At 37.0% G+C, this 21,282-nt stretch overlaps 1 protein-coding gene across 1 annotated transcript in view; it reads right to left on the reverse strand.

Moving 5' to 3' along the window:
• Positions 1 to 21,282, reverse strand: part of LOC148946991 (ankyrin repeat domain-containing protein 16-like) — a 158,037-nt gene that overhangs the window by 69,137 nt on the left and 67,618 nt on the right. The window contains exons 3-4 of the mRNA XM_089096479.1: positions 9,612 to 9,738; positions 8,027 to 8,148 (exon numbers count right to left, since the gene is read on the reverse strand). Of these exons, the coding sequence (XP_088952605.1) occupies positions 8,027 to 8,148; positions 9,612 to 9,738 (249 nt within the window). The remainder of the gene's footprint in view (positions 1 to 8,026; positions 8,149 to 9,611; positions 9,739 to 21,282) is intronic.

The following is a 21,282-nucleotide window of genomic DNA, read 5'->3' on the forward strand; positions in this document are numbered from 1 at the left end:
ATCTATCCAATTTTCTGGAGAGTTTGTTTACTTTGGACACCATTGTAGCGTGAACTGCCTCACCGAGGGCAGGTACTTCACACGGACTAAATATCACAAATTTCGAGATCGGGACATTTTGCTTTGCCGCAGAGACTAGCGACTTGCACATATCAGTAATGTTGTTCTCATCTTTGGCATACGAAACCATCAGGCTTTGAATGTCCAACTCGCTGTGAAGGGTCTTTTTAGCTTGTATGATTGTTTCATGTTCGAAATAGTTTACTGCGCTTTTCACAATCTGATCGAATTTCACCCCTTCAGTGAGTGACCTGCTCAAAAATTTCAGAACTGGGTTGAGCATCAGCTTTTCAGTCAATACTTTCACACAAAAACAGCCGAAGTCCACTGAATCACACAATACTAGGAACAAGGGAAGCGTCGGGTGATTTGGTTTGTTTGTTTACATTTTGTGGATTACTCAAAGATTTCTTCCGTTTTTGGTTTCAGCAATTCGGATTTGCTGTTGCGCTAAGGTGAAATCATCTTATATTCCATCTATATTACGCTCCGGTCAGGTCTTACTCTTTTCATTAGCTGGAGAATTTCCAATAAATCTCGCCAGATGTCACAATATTTGCCCTCCGGCGAAACATTTATATCTCAAGCCGCAAAGGTTTGAATCTCGTCGGCCAAATTTTTGGCAGTTTCGAAAAGGCTAAGAACTCAAGAAAACATTGATGTTGAGTTTTTACAATTAAAGATCCTGGCTCACTACAGCCTGTAGGAATTTTCACAGATATTTATGAATCTATTACAAAAAATATCTGCATTAGACAACGTAAAAGACAAATTATGTTTGGTCAAGCAGCTGCAGGCAGCGATGCAGTTGTGAGACAACCTACTACTGTAAGAAGCTCAGCTGAGCAGACAACAGCTTGCAAAGATTCCCAGATTTACAAAGACCCTTCTGTTAATGAGTCTGAACTTCTAGTGTTTCGTGAATTGCAACTATTATGCACTGGTGATGTATCTGAACTAGATCCATTTGTGCCATTTGACACACCATGCAGTGGAGTAGATGAAACTCTTGTAGCCAATTAACAGATCAGTGATAATGACTTTTTGAGGAATGCCAGTAGTTCTGAGGAAAACAGAGCCGATTATTGCATTGGTAGAGATCAGCTGCAAGAAAACAGTTAAGACATATGAGAACAAAGAAATACGGAAGCAAGAATTTCGTAAGCAAATGGTAACACAAATCATGAAATAAATGATACTGAACAACAAGAACATGTGAATACAGAGTACCCCGGAATAAAAAAAAAACAGAAGTGAAGATGCAAAAAAAGAAAATGCTAAGTGTAAGCATCCTTTTATTGAAAACTATTGTGATAGTACATATAAAAAGAGATGTAAAGAGCTTGACATTGGGACCAGAAAAGAAATCTGGGAAAGTTTTTGGAAAGAAGGCTATGCATGAGGAATCAAATTTCTGGCCAGCTGTGTCAGACTGGAAAGCATAAAAAGACAGACGGTAGAAGGTGACCCTCAGTCGGTTAAAGTCTACCGAAAAAATAAACTAGACACTACTACCTTCCGAAGAAAGATAACAATATGGTAGTTAAGATTTTAGTTTGCAAGAAACTGTTCATGAATACTTTTGGGTTTAAATCAGATTCTTCCCTAACTGAACTGAGCAAGAAAATGGAAACTGGGCTACTTGGAGAGCGTATAATGGATTTAAGGGGCAGGCAGAGTCGTCACAATAAGCTACCAACAGAAGTAGTTGAGAATGTGAAAAATCATTTCTTTTGAACCCTCTGCGCCACATTACCGTCGTAAAATGCACCAAACATCAGATATCTGCCATCTTCTTTGATGGTTGATCTGATGCATCAGGACTTTGTTCCTAAGATTCCAATACCAGTTGTGTCACACGAGACTTACAGACGTCAGTGGAAAGAAATGAACATTTCGTTAAATATGCCAGCATGCGATGTTTGTCCTGAGTGTGAAAAGTACAATCTCATGGAGAACGATGACAGCAGCAAAGAAAACAGCAGCGATGAAGGTGTTAATGGAGAATTTGAAGCTTCTTCTGCTGCTGCAATAAAGACTCATAATGCTGATGTTTCCAGGCGAAACTGGCAAGAACACATTAAAATGGCAAGGAAGGCTACTCATGCCTATCAACGTGACAGAGCCGAAAGTGGAGAAACTGGAATATGTGTATTCGCAGTTGACTTGCAAAAAGTGATTCTATTACCCGACATGCCGGGGAACAAAGAAGCAATATTCCTTAGTCATTTTGTTGTGTTAAATGAGACATTCACCCGTGTCTACCAGTATGATGCAGCGTCTATAGGAAAAGTCCGGTCTTTTTGTGTGCTGTGGCACGAAGCTTTGAGGGGCAGGGGTGCCGAACACATAGAGAACTCTGTTTATACTGTAGTTACAGCAGAGAAGGATGTCCAGGAATTCATATTCTGGATGAACAATTGTTCAAGTCAGAATAAGAACTGGGTGCTTTATACTTCTCTTGTGATGATGGTCAACAGAGAATAAGGGCCAAAGAGGATAACGCTAAATTATCTGACAAAAGGGCACACGCACAGTGCAGCAGACGGCATACACGGCAACATTGAAACAAAAATGAGAAAAAAAGGGGAAATGCTATGACTTCCCTGACTTTGTTGAGTGTGCTGCAAACTGCAGGAAGGGGATTTCTGCAATAGAGTTTATAATTGAATTCAGAGTTGATTTCAGGGATTGGAAATCCAAGAAAAGGACTCCCGGTAAAAAGAATTCGCCCCTACCAAAGTTACAGTCAATTGTTACAGCTACCTTTCAAAAGGATTTCCGCGGTTTGAAATTCCTCCAAGATTTCGACGGAGAGGAAAAGCATTGCTTATTTCTTCAAAAAATGCAATATCAAGCAGCTTCCCAAGCCCAGCTCTGTCCCGAGGGGTGTTCAAAGCTAGAAAAAAGTTGTAATTGTTAACAAGCTGTGTCCGATGATGCCGGCAAATCGAAGGCAATTTTGGAAGGAGTTGTCGGTTTCCGACGAAAGCCTAGATCTCATCGAGGATGAAGACGACCCATACGAAGATTAAACATCTCTGATAAGCTATGTGTTCAGTTTTCGTTTCTTTTTATTGTTCTAGTAAAATTCAGAAGTTATCCACCATGGCCATGTCGAGTGTTGGACATAATTAAGGCCAAGAACAATAAAATATCTTACGTTGTATTTTGTTACAGAAGCCATGAAATCGTGACAACAACAGCCTCACAGATTTCAACCTATGTTAGCATTTCAAAGGAGGCTAAGAAGAAAAGTGAATTAGGCGTTGCAAACTCTTTTGCGGGATTTGCTTATTTTCCTCAAAAGCATCTTGAGATTAGTAGTTCGAGTTTACCAGATACATCGATGAATTCAGTAAACTCTGTTTTATCGGACTTGGACACACTTAAATCCAATATCCGGAATGATATTGAAAAAGAGGTTTGTAAGAAAGTTGGAATGTCAAATAGTGCGGATATGGTTGACTCAATTGTTTCTCAGGTTCACAACTCTGTACTTGTTCAGTTTTCGACGAAGTTTGATGAGGTTGAAAACAAACTACGGGCTCTCCAAAACGCGAACCTAGCCCTGGAAAATAGGGTTGAACAGCTTGAAACCCGTCTTGATGATATAGAGCAGGAAAAATGACTGAATCAGCTCGTGTTTCACGGTGTAGACCATAGTGGAGGTCTTCCCATCTCTGAGTGTGTATTGAATGTGATTACAGATAAAATGCAAATTTCTGATTTTTCTTCGACCGCAATAGTTTCTGTATTAAAATTTTAAGCAAATTATACTGATTCGGACACCATTGTAAATGCAAAAAAGCGTTCTTTGCCTGTGTTGATTGCTCTCAAGTCCGCTGAAATTGCAAGAAAAGTGTTTGCATGTAAGTCAAAGCTTGCTCGGTCGGGAATTTTTGTCACCGAGTACCTAACATCAAAAAAGAAGCAGATTCTTGACTTGGCTAAGAGTAAGAGTGGAAACAGAAATGTTTGGTCGAATAACGGGACGATTCTTGGAAAAAACTCAGTGGGAGAGATCCGTAAAATTTGAGCTATGGCTGAAGTGGTTCGTTTGCCTAATCTTACCATATAATTTTGGTTGTGTAAATTGTGCTGTTGAATTACTTTTATGCGTGTTTTCCCTTTTGTATTTTATAGCCAAATTTTCAGTTCCTTTCATGTTTTTTTTTTGTTTCTTTTCTTCTCTCTTTCTTTTTCCTTCTTCTTTCTGCCTGTCAGTATTTTTTTTTTTGTTTTTTTTTGTTTTTTTTTTCGTAAAGGTAGTCACCCTCTTCAATGAATGCGAATATATGATGACACTTTGAATGAATTTGAAAATATTGTCGCCCAAGTAATTATGTGAATCCGAATAATCTTTATGAGTATTCAAATCCTGCGAGTGCAGAAAGAGCGATCGTTTTCTGGAATTGTCAAGGTCTAAGAACGGCATATTCTTCTTTATGTGACATTTTAAGTTTGCTAGATAAGGAACCGTGTATTGTAGGCCTTTGTGAGAAATTTGTTTCTAGCAAGTCACTGCCATGGGATTTTTCTTTCCCAGGATATATTTGCGAGCGAAGAGAACGGACAACCATGGAGCGGGGCGGTCTAGGCCTTTTGATTAATGAAGGTACCCAATATTGGGTTAGGGATGACCTTTCCCTGTGGCTTGAAGGTAGGATCGAAACACTTTTCATTGAAATAACAAATGAAGGGGAAAGGAACTTGATTTTGGGATTAATTTACAAAAATACGTCATGTGATATTAGTTTTTTTCTTGATGAATTTGAACCATTGTAAGATAAAATTAATAATGAAAATAAAAACAAATTTATGATGGGAGATTTTAATATAGATTTACTAAAAAGAGCGAATAGCTCAGATTTTGTTAATATGATGGGGTCACATGATAGTTTTTCTCTTGTGACTATTCCAACTCGGATTTCGCATCTCTCGGCATCTTTAATTGATAATTTTTCGTTAATAATGGATTGCTTGAAAGATCCCAAGCATATGTGGTTGTTTCCGACGGCTCGGATCACATTCTTTTAATAAGTAAAACAAAGTTGAATCAGTCAAATGAAAATAAACGAAATGGATGGGCTTTGTTTTAACATAGAGTTAACAATAAAAACCTAAAGAGTTTTGATAATATAATAGATTAAACAATTTTATTTCGTGTAATAAATAAAAAGTGTTTAAATACTGCATATAATTTCGTTAGTGAGATAGTGACGAATGTAAGGAATGAAACATGTCCATTGCAAAGAATAAAACCTAATAGAAATTTCCCGAAGAAACCAGGGATAAGAATAGCAATTTTAGTTTTAATAAAGCAGAAAAACCAATTTTATGTGAATTATTGAAAGGATCATTCAGATGATAATTTTATAAAATTCAAAAGATTTCGGAATATTTTAAATTCAGTAAAACGGAATGCTCAGAAACTTTATTTTCAAAATGAATTTCATGAAAATCAAGGGAATAGGAAAAGTACATGGAAAACAATAAATAAACTTTTGGGTAAATTTCATAGTAAGGAGGAGGTGAGAGTCATGGAGACAACAGGAGGTCGTCTTACTGATTTTCAAGACATATCTGAATTTCTGTGTGGTTATTTTGCAAATAAAGGAAAAAGACTTTGCGATCAAGCGCAGGCTAAACTACGCACATCTGCGAGTTTTGGATCTGTCGTTGAAAGACAGCCTGCAAGTCAGAATTCCTTTGAGTTTGCAAGATATTCGGAACGTGAAGTGGCACGATTCCTGGCTACGATGAAGTCGAGCTCAAGCGGGATGGATGAGTTTTCCCTGAAACTCATAAAAGCCGCAAAAACGAGTGTCTTATCTGTCTTGACGCACCTCATCAACCTTTCTCTAGATCTTGGAGTCTTTCCGGAAGCACTAAAGATTGCAAGAGTGGTTCTTCTTCCTTAAGGAGGGAAAAAAGATGACCCATCGAATCGAAGACCTATATCTATTCTCCCATTTTTCTTTAAGTTATATGAGAAAGTGGTACATGCCCAGTTAAGTTATTATATTGAAAAGAATAAAATTCTAATGGAAAATCAATTTGGGTTCAGAAAAGGGCTATCTACGGATATAGCAGTTCTGAAATTGGTTGATTGGATTAGTGATGCATTTGAAGCTAGTCTCATACCCGCAGCAGTGTTTTTGGATATGAAAAAAGTGTTCGATACGGTGGACCACTCAGAGCCTATTCAAGCTCTTGACTCGATTGGGGTGAGGGGTTCAAGTCTGGAGTGGTTTTCATAGTATCTACACAATCGGTATCAGATAGTTCAGAATGGGCCATTTTTATCTTCAAAAAGAAAATAGAGCGCGGGGTCCCACAAGGGTTAATCCTGGGACCTCTACTTTTCATTATTTTCATTGATCGAGTGAAGCACTACCTGTCAGAGGATGGTGTTATCCTGTTTGCAGATGACACTTTGCTCTTTCTGGCAGCGCCTTTACTTGATGTTTTATATAATAAAATTCATAATGCAGTTTCTGAATTTCTAATTTTTTCTCAGCAAAATATATTAACCCTAAACTTTCTAAAACTATTTTCATGATATTTTCTAGACTTTTGTCTAGTGCTGGAAATGACCATATCACGGTTCAAGAAAATGTGATAAAGAGAGTAGCAACAACGAAGCATTTGGGGTTTTTAATTGATGAAAACCTGTTGTGGAAAAACCATTCAAGTGCAATAGCTGAAAATTAAGTAGAGGCCTTGGGGTGATGCGAAGAATTAAAACCTAGTCCCAAAAAAGATCCTGAAAATGAGTTATTTTTCTACATTTTACCCATATATTAGCTACGGATGCTCTATATGGGTAAGAAATTTTGTAATAAGTTTCAAAAGAGTGCAAAAGCTTCAGAGCAGAGCTGTAAAATGAGTATTTAAATTTGATGATTCTGATGAGGCTCCTGCTCATGAGCATTTAAAAAGAATAAGTTAATGGATGTATCCCAAATTCGAGATTACCCAGTCGCGATTTTCTCGTGTAAATATTTGAATCAGCTGCTCACCCCTGCTTTTGAAAATCTTTTTACTTTTAATAGAGACCGTCATGATCATTATACAAGAAAAGCTGATAACTTAACTCATGAGTTTAGAAGCACCACTCGGACATGTTTTGTGATTCCCCATTATGGTCCCCATGTTTGGAATATATTGCCCGAATGTGTGAAAAATGTGCCTAGTCTTCCGGCTTTCAAGTCACGGGCAAAGAAGTTTCTTTTATCTCGTGAGTGAATTTGGTGTCAAGCCCACTCCAGGTTGTCATTCTATTGAAGGTATTTCCCCGATTTACTTTACTTTTTTTCTATCTACTTCTTGTCTTTTCCTCTTCCTCTCTTTTTTTTCGTTTATTCATTCATCAGATGAGTTTTTGTGTGTTGAGTAGCAAAGTATGAATGTTGTTTTAATTAGCTGAGAGTGATAACCTCACTTGCCCTTTCAAGCTTATTGCCTTTCTTGGCAGGCGAAAGGCGAATAGTGTTTGTTTTCTTTTTAAATAAATATATATCTTATCTCTTATATCTTATCTATTTTTTTCGAAGTAGCAGTTTATCTTCATTGTTACTTGAAGAATTTTTTTTTAAAATAAAATTTAGTGTAGATACTAGGTCTTGGCAGTGGAATACTCAGTTTATTAGCAAAGAAAACCTCTGGCAAAACATAGCATCTACATTAACTGAAGTTTAACCTAACCTTTTTTGCACAAAAGTGTGCAAAATAATGCTTCTCACTGCTAAGCCGACTCCGAAATACCTATTGACGATGTTGTGTACCGTCATCAGCTATTCCAGGTTAGAAAATGAAAAAAAATCGTTATTTTACGGTTTCCTCGGAAACTTGAAAAATGTAGATACTTAGTTTTAGCAGAGGACAGCCGATCAGTCAGGGCTGTTAAAATTAAATGCTAAAAGAAAGTTTTTGAAAAAATCCATAGGCTTTAGCCACTTACCGTATTCAATTAGGATTTTTACACATTCTAGTTGGCAGACTTGAGCTGCTTCGTGCAATGGACTTTTACCTTCAGCATTACAGTCTTGAGCCGAAATGCCTTTGCCATTATCAAGAATATATCTGAATATAAGAAACCATCAATTAAACAACAGTTTAAAAACAGTTTGATAAATTAGGGTTTTTGTTTCATAGAGCTACTACTACTACTACTAACAACTCACCGCAACACCAAGCCGCCTGAGACCAACACAGCTACGCACCCTCTTCCTCCATCCCATAGAACCTCCTCCATTTCATAGAACCCTGGCCTTATTTTTGTAGAAACTAGTCAAATCGATTCTCAAATAGAAAGATAAATTTTTATTAGGGTGACAGTGATCCTAATTTGGATGAATGGCATCAAAGTAGGAATCAATCCGTAGTAATGGTCTATTCAACCGTATGAGAACAAAACAATTCGTTACTAAAAATCTAAAGGACGTTTTATGGTCGAAACTATATATTTTATGAAAATAATGCTTTTAATACATCTTGATTACAGTCTCAAAGTAGCAATTGTGATTTACTAAAATATGAAACGCTTTTAAAAGATACTATCTTCGAAAAAGAGCTGCATTAAGAAAAATTACTGAAACAAAGTAAGAACGAGCTTCTAAATTTCATATTTTAAGTTTAATCATTCAGACCTTTGGCATCATAAATTTTGGTATCCCAGTTCTCTACTTTAGCTGATCCAATAAAAAATCACATTTACGCTGATTTTTTTTTGCAATTTTAAATATTTTTACAATATCTTTTTTGGAGGATTTTTCTCTTAGCTTCTTTTAAATTCTTCCTTTTAATTTCCATTCTCTAAGATTTGTCTAAACATAAACAGTATTTATTGCTTATGGGTGCAGAAATAGAAAGGAGGGCGGCTTCGGTAACAGCCACCCGTACCTAAATCTCAAGGCCCTTACAATTTCTAACATAGTTTCCTATATTTTTTTCAAACAATACACCTGTATTTAACATCTTTCGATTGCTCTCTCTCCGAAAAAAAACCTTATACGATCCTGTCAGAGCAGGATAGCACAAAACATACCAATAGTTGTGTGTTGACGATTCTGTGGTAATCGTTCTAATCGTTCAGTCAACTACCTATGAATATGTGCTTCCCCGTTTTAATTATGTTTAAAGTATGTATATCAAAAGTATGTGGAGTACTCTGGTATCTGGAGTATCAAAAGTTACCTATGGATATCTAACTATTAACAGTTCATCATTTAAGTAAAATGCGAAGCATTTGCGAAGCAATTGCGAAGCATAAAACGTGGTGTAATTAAAACGTGGCGCGTGCGTGGTGCAAAGTCTGTCTTTCTACTTACTGAGTCTGTCTTTTTTCAAATTTCAGATTCTTATATTGACTCTTTCCTCTCATCTGATTTTGCTCAAAATTTGCATACAGCCTTGATTTGCCTAATATTTTAAAATCTTGCTATATTTGAATCTCAAAAATACTTAATTATTTTTATTAAATTTTTCATAAAAATATAAAGTATTATCTGTGCAGAAAAAAGAAAAATGTAGTATCTCATCTGTACGGAAACCACTTCCTAGTTAGTGCCACATCTAAATTCCGCTCTTTTGCTAGCCAAGTAACCACTGACTGATCGTACTTTTCATAATTGAATTGACGGGAAAGATTTAATGTATTTGTACTAGCGCTATCTGAAATAAGTAGTTTATAAAAATCAACTTTTCCTCTCTGAAAAGACCAATATGTACCACTGCATTATGGTTGCAAGAATTTGCAAGCATTTGTCAAACGTTTCACAGAAATAGTTAAGTATTTTTAAAATTCAATTATATCGGAATAAAATGTTAGGTAAATCAAAGCTGTATACAAATATTTGGCTAAATCAGATGAGTGGAAGGAGTCCAACTAAGCATCTCAAATTTTGAAGAATGAAAGACTCAGTAAGTAAAGTAAAACCGTAGTAAAAAAAAAAAATAAATAAAGTAATAAACGTTTCTTTTCCCTGGCAGAAATTCCCTTCCCCTTTGAAAAATTTTCCTTTGGCACCCATTGGCAGAGACGCCACTAGAAATGATACTTAAATGAGGGAACCAACAAAATTTACCTGCTGACTGATCATTTTTACCAACTGCATAACCGACCGAGTTCTAGATTTTGGAAAATATTGACAAAATTGGGTGCCCCCCCCAAGAATAAAACTTAATACCACATTCTGTTCCCAAGACATTGTATCTACGCTATTTTGACAATCTTAATGCACTTGCACCCTTGAGGTGGGGGTTTGCCCCCTCCTCAACACCTCACTCGTCACGCTAACATATTAAAATATTTTTAAAAATACTTCTTGTTGTTCTAATTAATTACAAAAACTTTTTCCACAAAGTAAATTTTTCAAAGAAAAGTAAAGAACTCCATTAAACAAAAAATGAGAAAAAATAAAATCCAATAATCTACCAAGCGTGAAACTACCACAAAACAGCATCGGTAAATAAATGAAACCCGAAACGATCAGAAATTACAATTAATAACCGAGGCAAACTCAAAACGAGCAGAAATTAACATAAGTTGGGCTCAAAACCCCTATTCCTTCCCAAGGCCAGAACATAATTTGCACTTTACTGAAAAAAATATAAATGTTTTTACTTTTATAACTTTAATAAATCTAATAATATTAAGATTTTGATTACTAAATACATGTATATTAAACTGACAATCCACATTCATTTGTATTTTTTCAGTAAACTGCAAATTATGTTCTGACCTTGGGAAGGCATAGGGGTTTTGAGCCCAACTTATGTTAATTTCTGCTCATTTTGAGTTTGACTCAGTTATTTATTATAATTTTTGTTCGTTTTGGGTTTCAATTATTTATCGATGCTGATTTGTGGTAGTTTCACGCTCGGTAGATTATTTGATTTTATTTTTGCTAATTTTTTCTTTAATGGAGTTCTTTACTTTTCTTTGAAAAACTTATTTTGCGGAAAGAGTTTTTTTTAATTAATTTCTGTTCGTTTTATATTGACATAGTCGTTTCAGAGAAAAAAAAAATAATACTTTAAATCTTTTCGTTATTTTAAGAATTTATAGTTTGGCCTGCTATTTGTACGCTGGAGAAAATTTTTCAGCAATTTTTAACAACATACACCCCTTAAAAATCTGGACACAAATAGTCGTGTCTAATTTAGTTTCATACCTCCTCTAGTTGACTTGAAATGGAAAACTTGATACCATTCGCAAAAAAATCTGTTTACTTTCTTTGATAGCTTGGATACACTTACGCTATTTTGATTCGTTTAAATTTTAAGAGCAAAAGCAGCCTCAAAAATTTGAACATATTAACCTCAGTCGTTCTTGGTATACTGCTGAGTTGCTTTTTTGGGATTTAGAATAATCAAATTGCATTTTTTTTTAATCATTTGCCAAATTTTTGTTTTAAAACATAAAGGCAATGGGGAGGGTGGACTTGGTAGGGGGATTAGTTTTCCTCCAATCACTTTTGACTATTAAAAAGGGCATCAGCCCTTTCTATTTCTAATCGAATGAGCCCTTTTCAAAGTTCCTATGACAACTCCTTCAGTACAAAGTGCCCTGGTCTAAACAACAATAAAAAAAAAAAAAATAATACTTTATACCCACATCGATCTTTACTATAAAAATATCAAGCCCTCAATCACTTTCGACTATTAAAAAGGGCCCTAGGTCTTTCGATTTCCAATCGAATGAGCCCTTTTTGAGTTTCTACAACAAAACTTCCTATAAACACCTAATATGCCCCCAGGGCATAAATTACAACTCTTACCCTAAGGGCTGTGAGGGTGGTTGTCATCCTCTAAGACCTAATTTCCAGAACTTTTAACTACGTTACACAAAATGGGTATCTCAAAATTTTGATTGGATGTGTCTGGGAAAATGGTGGGCGTAAGAGGGGCGTTAGTCTTTCTCCAATCACTTTCAACTAAAAGAAGCACTAGCCCTTTCAATTTCCAATCACATGAGCCCTTTTGAAGTTTCTACGACAAAGCTTTCAATAAAAACCTTTTATGCCCCCAGGGGATAACTTACAACCCTCAGCCTGAGGGCGGGGGGGGGGATGTTATCCTCACAGACCCAATTTCCAGAACATTCTACTACGTTGAACAAAATGGCTATCTGAAAACCTTGATTGGATGTGTTTGGGGGAATGGTGGGCGTGAGAGGGGGGGGGGGGTTAGTTGCCTCTCAATCACTTTTGACTATTAAAAGGGCACTAGCCCTTTCAATTTTGAATTGAATGAGCCCTTTTGGATATTTTTACAACATCACTTTCAATAAAAACCTTACACGCTCCCAGGGAATAACTTAAAACCCTTGCCCTGAGGGTTGTGGGGGGATGGGTTGTCATCCTTAAGGACCTAATTTCCAAAACGTTCAACTACGTTGAATAAAATGGCTATCTAAAATTTTAATTGGATGTGTTTGGGGAAAAGGTGGGCGTGAGAGGGGGGTTAGTTTCAACGACAAACATGTCAATAAAAACCTTAAATGCCCCAAGGGTATAACTTATAACCCTTGCCCTGAAGACTGTGAGGGGGGAAGATTGTCCTGCTCAAAGGTATAATTTCCTTAACTTTAAATTTTTTGGAACAAAATGGCTATCAACATATTTTGATTGGATGTGTTTGGGGAGATGGTGGACGTGGAAGGGGTGTTAGTCCAATCACTTTCGACTATTAAAAAGGGCACTAGCCATTTCAATTTCCAATTAAATGAGCCCTTTTTGAAGTTTCTACGACGACGCGTTCAGTAAAAACCGTATATGCCCCCAGGGCATAACCTACAACCCTTGCCCTGAGGGCTGTTGGGGAGTGTCCTCCTCAAAAACATAATTTCTATCTGGAAATCGACAACACTGAACAAAATGGCTATCAACAAATTTTGATTGGATGTGTTTGGGGAAATGGTAGGCTTGGAAGGGGTGTTAGTTGCCTTCCAATCACTTTCGAATATTAAAAAGGGCACTAGCCATTTCAATTCCCAATCGAATGAGCCCTTTTTGAAGATTCTACAACGACGCGCTCAGTAAAAACCTTATATCCCCCCAGGGCATAACTTACAAACCTTGCGCTGAGGGCTGTTGGGGAGTGTCCTCCTCAAAAACATAATTTCTATCTGGAAATCCACAACACTGAACAAAATGGCTATCTAAAAATTTTGATTGGATGTGTTTGGGGAAAAGGTGGGCGAGAGAGGGGGGCTAGTTGCCCTCAAATCACTTTCGGCTATTAAAAAGGGCACTAGACCTTTCAATTTCCAATCAAATGAGCCATTTTTCAAGTTTCTACGACAAAGATTTAAGTAAAAACTTTTATGCCCCCAGGGCATAACTTATAACCATTGCTCTGAAGCCTGTGGGGGGAATGTCCTGCTCAAAGGTATAATTTCCTGAACTTTATCTGCGTGGAACAAAATGACTATCTCAAAATTTTGATTGGACGTGTTTGGGGAAATGGTGGGCGTGGAAGGGGTGTTAGTTGCCTTCCAATTACTTTTGACTATTGATAAGGGCACAAGCCATTTCAATTTCTAATCAAATGAGCCCTTTTTGAAGTTTCTACTTCAACGCGTTCTATAAAAACTTTATACGCCCCCAGGGCATAACTTGCGACCCTTGTCCTGAGGGCTGTGATGGGGTTATCATCCTCAAAGACCTAATTTCCAGAACTTAAAACTACGTTGAACAAAATGGCTATCTCAAAATTTTGATTAGATGTGTTTGGGGTAAACATGGGCGTGAGAGGGGGGTTAGTTACCGTCCAATCACTTTCAACTATTAAAAAGGGCACTAGCCCTTTGAATTTTCAATCGAATGAGCCTTTTTTGAAGATTCTACGACAACGCCTTCTATAAAAACCTTATATGCCCCAGGGTATAAATTACAACCCTTGCCCCAAGGGTTGTAGGGGAGTGTCCTCCTCAAAAACATATTTTCTCTCGGGAAATCAACTACGCTGAACAAAATGGCTATCTCGAAACTTTAATTGGATGTGTTTGGGGGAATGATGGGCGTGGGGGGGGGGGCTAGTTGCCCTCCAATCATTTTTGACTATTAAAAAGGGCACTAGCCCTTTGAATATCCAATCGAATGTGCATTTTTTGAAGATTCTACGACAACGCCTTCTATAAAAACCTTATATGCCCCCAGGGTATAACTTACAACCCTTGCCCCGAGGGTTGGGGGGAGTGTCCTCCTCAAAAACGTATTTTCTATCTGGAAATCAATTACGCTGAACAAAATGGCTATCTCAAAATTTTGACTGGATGTGTTTGGGGAAATGATGTTCGTGGGAGGGGGCCTAATTGCCCTCCAATCACTTTCGGCGATTAAAAAGGGCACTAGCCATTCCAATTTCCAATCGAATAAGCCCTTTTCGAAGTTTCTACGACAACTCATTCGATATGAAGTGCCCGGGTATGAAGAAAAAAAAACACATTGTGCCAACATCGTTCTTTACTTAGGCAGCGCTAGCGCGCTGCCTATAGCGCTGCCTATGATTAAACAACCCTTGTATTTCAAGAGTCGTTCTTAAAGAATTGGGACACAATTCAAACTTAAGCATAAAGAGCAAGGTGTTAAGGAGGGGGCAAACTCCCTCATATACTTAATCATTTCTATTTGTTTTAAGTTTTAATGTTGCTCCTTAGTTTCAGTTGAAAAACTTAGTTTGTTTTTATTAAATTTCTGATCGTGTTTTTAATAATGCCAGGAAATCTGGATCCACCTCCACGGAAATATCTCCCCTTCCATGGATATATCCTCTAGATAATTCAACCACGGTGAAAATTTACCCTGGATAATTATCCTTAACATCTCCACGCGTAAGATTGAATCGGTCAAGAGAAAGCAAGAAGTATAAAAAGAATTTCGTATAGGAATTCTGGCAAATTCCCCCGGTGGAAAATTTCCCCTGAAAAGTTCACCCCTAGGAAACTTCCCTCCCCATGTAAGATTCTCCCCCTGGAAAATCCATCCAGCAGATAATCCCCCCCCAATGTATACTTACCAATAACATGGCAAAATGTATGCATACTTACCAATAACAAATACTACACGTAAACAGTGGGCAAATTTTATAACCTAAAGACCTTTCCCCGGGAGCAGTGGAGGCTCATGTTATCTTGAGAAAAAATAGGCGTGGGAGGGGGCCTAGCTGCCCTACAAACTTTTTGGTCACTTAAAAAGAGCATTAGAACTTTCAATTTCCGCTTGAATGACCTCTTTCCCGATTTTGTAGGACCACAGGGTCGATACGATCATCCCTGAAAAATAACTCACACAAAAAAAAAAAAAAAAAAATCAACACGCATCCGTGATCCTTCTTGTGGCAAAAAAAAATTAAAAATTCTACATTTTTGCAGATAGGAGCTTGAGCCTTCAAATATCCTCTGGGCTAATTTTTAAGTTTCTGATACTTCTTGATGAAAGGTAAACAAGTTTGAAAATTTCGAACAAGAATCTTCCAAATATTTTTTATATGTATGATTGGAAAACTACACTGGGCCAGTGGCCCCTCAAACAATCCTCTATACCTCCCACATCAGAGATATATCAGAAAGATAGTTATGTTGCAACATGTCTGAGTCTTGATCATATTAAATATAAAAATACAAGTTTTTTTTTTAACTGAAAGGAAGGAGCGACATTAAAACTTAAAACGAACAGAAATTATTCCGTATGTGAAAGGGGTTGTCCCCTCCTCGACGCCTCGATAGTCACGCTAAAGTTTTTATTGTTTTAAAAAGTTAAGTTGAGACAAAGCGTCAAACTTTGGCGAAAAGAGCGGTGCGTTGAAAAGGGGTCAGCCCCTTTCATAAACGGAATAATTTCTGTTCGTTTTAACCTTTAATGGTGCTCCTTACTTTCATTTTAAAAAAAAAGTTTTTTATTTAATTTCTGAATGTATTTCAACTAAGCAGATTCGAATTTGACTCACCATATATGAAAAATTAAAACAAAATTTGCATATTAATTTGGCAGATTAGTTTTGTATAGGAAGGGCTGTCCCCTCCTCAATAGCTTGCTCTTTACGCTAAAGCTCTTAGCACTTTTAAAAAAGCTTCCTGTTCTAATTAAACGGCCCTAAAAGATTAAACGGGCCCCCGTGTTTCGGTAGCCGCTCTTAAAAAGATGGGACAAACAATCAAACTTTAGCGCAAAGAGCAAGGTATTGAGGAGGGGGCAACCTTTCGTATATGGGACAATTTCGGTTGGTTTTCCAAATAATGCCGGTAAATCTGATAAATCACGATTCAGCCTGAAAAATTCTCCTTAGCATTCTTTTATTTGAATAGAACTTTAATATCTAACCGGGTTCTCGATCACTCCAGAAATGCACTTCCGAGGAAATTATTTCCCAGAAATCAAAACACGCGGAAAATCCCCCCCTGATAATTCTCCCAGAATATCTCCGCATGACAAATTTGGCAAAGAATTTTTCGTATAGTAATTCTATCAAATCCCCCCAGTGCAACATTTCCCCTGGTAAATTCACCCCCCCCCCTCTCCAGGAATTTCCCTCCCCAAGGAAGATTCTCACTATAGAAATCTACCTCACCCCCCCCCTCGGAAAATGTCTGTATACTTCCCAATTGCAAATACTATACGTAAACAATTGAAAGATTTCATGACTTATAGGCCTCTCCCCACATACTGGGGAGGGGGGTCATTTTACACCTAAATACATAGTTATTTGATCTTTCCACTATACCAAACAAAATGGCCATGTCAAAATTTGGTCAGATAAATTTGGAGAAAAATGGGTGTGGGAGGGGGCCCAGTTGCCCTCCAATCATTTTGGTCAATTAAAGGGGCACTTGAACCTTTAATTTTTGTTTGAATACACGCTCTCCCAAAAAAGTACAAAGTACAAAGAAAGAAATAAACACTTCTAGGAAAATGTCTTCTAGCAAAAGTAGTAAAATTCTACATTTTTGTAGATAGGAACTTGAAACTTCTACAGTAGAGTTTTCTGGTACGCTAAATATGATGACGTGATGCTCATTACGATTCGGTGAATTTTAGGAGATGTTTCCTCCCTATTTGAAAAATTAGGCAAATTTTCTCAGGCTCGTAGTTTTTGATGGGTAACACTAAACTTGATACATCTTATATATTTGGAATTAGCATAATAAGCTGATTCTTTTGATGTAGTAAATAAAAGAATAAGTCTTTTCAACTGAAAGTAAGGAGCTACATTGAATATTAAAACGAACAGAAATATTACGTATATAAGGGGGCTGCCCCCTCCTCAGTACCTTGCTCTTTGCGCTAAAGTTTGAGTTTTTGTTCCAATTATTTAAGAATGACTTCTGATACACAAGGACCGTTTAATTAGAATAATAAGCTTTTTAAAAATTAAAAAAACTTTAGCTTAAAAAGTGGGGTACTGTGGAGGAGGCAATCCCCTCATGTTCGTAATAATTTCTGTTCATTTTAGGTTTTAATGCTGCTCCTTACTTTCAGTTGAAAAAACTTAATTTCTGATAGTTCTTTAATTAATGCTGAGAAATCCAGCTCCCCCTCCCATGGAAAATCCCCTTCTCTTACGAAATTCTTCCATGGAAAGATTTTCCCATGTAAGCACCACGAACAGAAAATCCCTCCCCCGAAAATATATTTATTTTTCGCAATAGCCAATACTATATGTAAGCAATGGGAAAAGTTCATAACTTGCAGCTCTTCCCCCAAGGGTTTGTGGGTGGGGGCTCAATTCATCCTCAAAGAAATAGTTATTAGATCTTTCGACCATGTTGAAAAAACTGGCTATCTCAAAACTTTGATCAGACAATTTTGGGTAAAAAAAGGGGTGGTGGTGGCAGGGGGGCTAACTGACCTCAAATATTTTGGTCACTTATAAATGGCAATAGAGCTTTTTATTTCGGAGCAAATGATTCCTCTCCTGATCTCTTAGGATCGCTGGTACGATACTATCACCCCTGGAAAAATGAATAAATAAATAAAAATCAACACGCATCCATGGCAAAAAATTCAAAACTCCACATTTTTGTATATAGGAGCTTGAAACCTCTACAGTAGGGTTTTCGGATATTCTGGGCCTTACTGCATGATTTCCATTAAGATCACATGATTTCTTAGGGGTGTTTTCCCCCTTTTCCAAAAACTAGGCAAATTTTCTAAGGCTCGTAACTTTTGATGGGTAACATTAAACTTCATGAATTTCATATATTTTGCATAAGCATCAAAATTTGATTCTTTTGGTGTATCTATTATTGTCGAGACTCTGTTTCTTACAGGTTCGGCTACTATTGAGCCGCATCGTTCTTTACTTACAGTTCGTTACCAAGAACTGTTTGACAAGATGATACAAAGATATTTATGCTAAGCCAGTTTGGTCTCGCGATATACTTAATCATATAAAGACTTTTGATCTGCATGATTGCAGGACCAAAACGGGTCCTGGGCTTTTTTAACACCACACGACCATCACCCTCCAGAAAAAATTCTAGAAGAATCGTCTAGTAGAAGGATAGACATGTTGTGTCTTGCTTGAAGTAGAAAAAGGTAAGAAATTTGCAATCAACTTAGTTAGACGCACAAAAAATATCATGGCCCACACCCAACACCCACCCCTTCTTCTTTCTCTGGCAAGCAGTTTATTAGAAAGCTAAGCAAGTTACAACTTGTTTGATCCTGACTAAAAAAAAAATTTTCAATCCATAGGATTAGAGAGCCAATGTGTGCCAGTAGCTCCTGAAACACCTATGCCTCCCCCACCAACGTTTTTTTTGTTTAGAAAATTAGACACGGTGCATGTTGTTTGAATCAGAGCCATACAAGAATTTCAATATGTATGATTGCTGGATCGATATGGGTCCTTAGTCTCAGCAGTACCATAAAACTATTTTAAAAGAAAGCAACGTATAAGGCACTTTTTTTTAGAAATTAAGTTATGCAAAAGTTTCAGCAGAAATGATTAAAGGCACAGAACGGGTACGTGACCTCTCCAACAACTTGCTCCCTCATTTTCCCCAACGACTTTTATTGAACCGGTGGACACGAAGGAAGATCCAACAAAGGTCTTATTCTGTATGTTTGGAGAAAAAAAAGGCCTTTGATTGTTGCAACCACCACCTGCACCTCCAACCCCTAGGTTATACGCAGGTCAATTGCCCTTTATTTGGCGGAAAATCACAAAATTATTTTCAATCAGCCCTCATGCAGTCAGAAATTGGACCAGTTGCCCAAACTGCACCCAACTCCCCTTCCACCAACTCTTAAGTAAAAATGTTGAAATAAATAACTTTAGTGGGACGTTTACTTGAGCCAAAAGGACTTTAATATCTTTGCATTATACTGATATCTAAACAAGAACTTGTTGATCGAGCAGTATTTAATTTTTCTGTTGTGAAAAAAAAAAAAAAAAAAAAAAAAAAAAAAAAACACTACACAAATATATGTTTCCCTTCCAATAAAATAGAAATGACTGTAAAGGGTTTAGTAAAATTTAAGAGGAGAAAAAATCGCTCATATCTATGATGCTCAACGCCTTTCTCTTTACGCTAAAGTTTTTTACTGTTTAAAAAAATAGAGTTGTTGGAAAGTCAAACTTTAGCGTAAAGAGCGAGGCGTTGAGGAGGGGACAGCCCCTTTCATATACGGAATAATTTCTGTTCGTTTTAAGTTTTAACGTCGGTCCTTATTTTCAGTTAAAAAAAAACTTGTTTTTTTTATTTAATTTTTGAAATTTTTTGAATAAATGCAGGTTTTGATTTTGGCTCACCGCACATGAATAATCAACACAAAATTTGCATATTAATTTTACTTTTATTTGGTTAAATGGCTGTCTTGAACGTTGTTAAATTTTATTTACGAACGTTTTTATTAGTAATAAATATACGTAACTTACGAATTAACTTACGTAACGAATTTCTATATTAATGTATTTTTAATACATCTATTAGAGGGTTCGCCTCCTAGTCAATACCACGCTCTTTACGCTTAAGTTCAAATTTTGTTCCAATTCTTTAAAAATGACCTCTTAATCACAAAGGCCGTTAATAGTAGAAAGGGGGGTTCTACTCCGAACAGGACCACGTGGTTTATGGTTTTCTCACTGAGAATGAAAAAACAGGACTTTTTCTCACTTGAAAAACCATGAATTTTCTCACATTTATGTCTGTTTTCATGGATGGTTATGTGTGTTGGTCAATTTATTTGATGTTTTTCATTGATGTCAACAGCAATTCATGTCTGTTTTATGGTTTTTGTCAGTGAGAATGAAAAAACAGGAACTTTCTCACATTTATGGATGTCAACAGCAATTTATGTTCCTATTTTAGGGTTTTTGTCAGTGAGAATGTACATGCTCGACGCGAATGTTTTGAGATTGTTTGGCTAACCTAACTTGAGAACTTGATTTACATAATCGGTTGGGGAATTATTGGTCCACGAATGGGGAATTAAGAAACAATCATCGCTTCTTTGATCTTTAGGCGAACCTAACTTGAGAACTTGATTTACATAATCGCTAGGAGAATATATTGATTCATGAAGGGGGAATTAAGAAACATTATGGCTTTCTTTATTCTTAGGTCTGAGGGATAAACGTTCTTTAGGTCAGAGAGAAAAATTAATATTCTATTTTTAAATAGGACTTCGTTGATCTTTACTGTCAGGAGTTAGAAATTAATGAATTGTTAGCTATAAGTTATAAGGGAGGGTAAAGAGATAAAAATTCTATTTTTAAATACGGTTTCACTGAGGTTTAAGTCGGAGAGATAGATTAATATTCTAACGAAACCTTAATAGTGTAGCTAGGAAAATTTATGAGATGAAGAGATTAACTTAGGACAGGGTTTCATAGAAATTTGAAATGTGAATTCACAGAGATGCCAAAAGTAAAAGGAACACGCTGAGATTACTTATATGGGATTATTTGGCTGAAACAGTTTTAGACATTTTAGGGAATTTTTTCGGCGAAACAGTTAGAGATATTTTAAAAGATTATTTTATAAGAGGTTTTAGAAGAGGTTTTGAGTGTGGTCGTTATAGTAAGCAAGTTCTATTTGAACAGTGTCGTGAGGTCCTCTACCCCAACCCCAAAGGGCCCCGATCGCCCTACCCCGATCCAAAGGGTTCCAATCCCCATACCCCAATCCAGAAGGAACCCCCCGGTCCCCAAAGGTTCCCCGGGCTCCCACCCCGCCCCCCCCACCCCCCAAGCCCCACCCCCGGCCCC

The sequence above is a fragment of the Artemia sp. Qi Xiang Cuo genome, chromosome 11 (assembly GCF_049724085.1).
Source record: "Artemia sp. Qi Xiang Cuo chromosome 11, ASM4972408v1, whole genome shotgun sequence".
NCBI lineage: Eukaryota > Metazoa > Arthropoda > Branchiopoda > Anostraca > Artemiidae > Artemia > Artemia sp. Qi Xiang Cuo.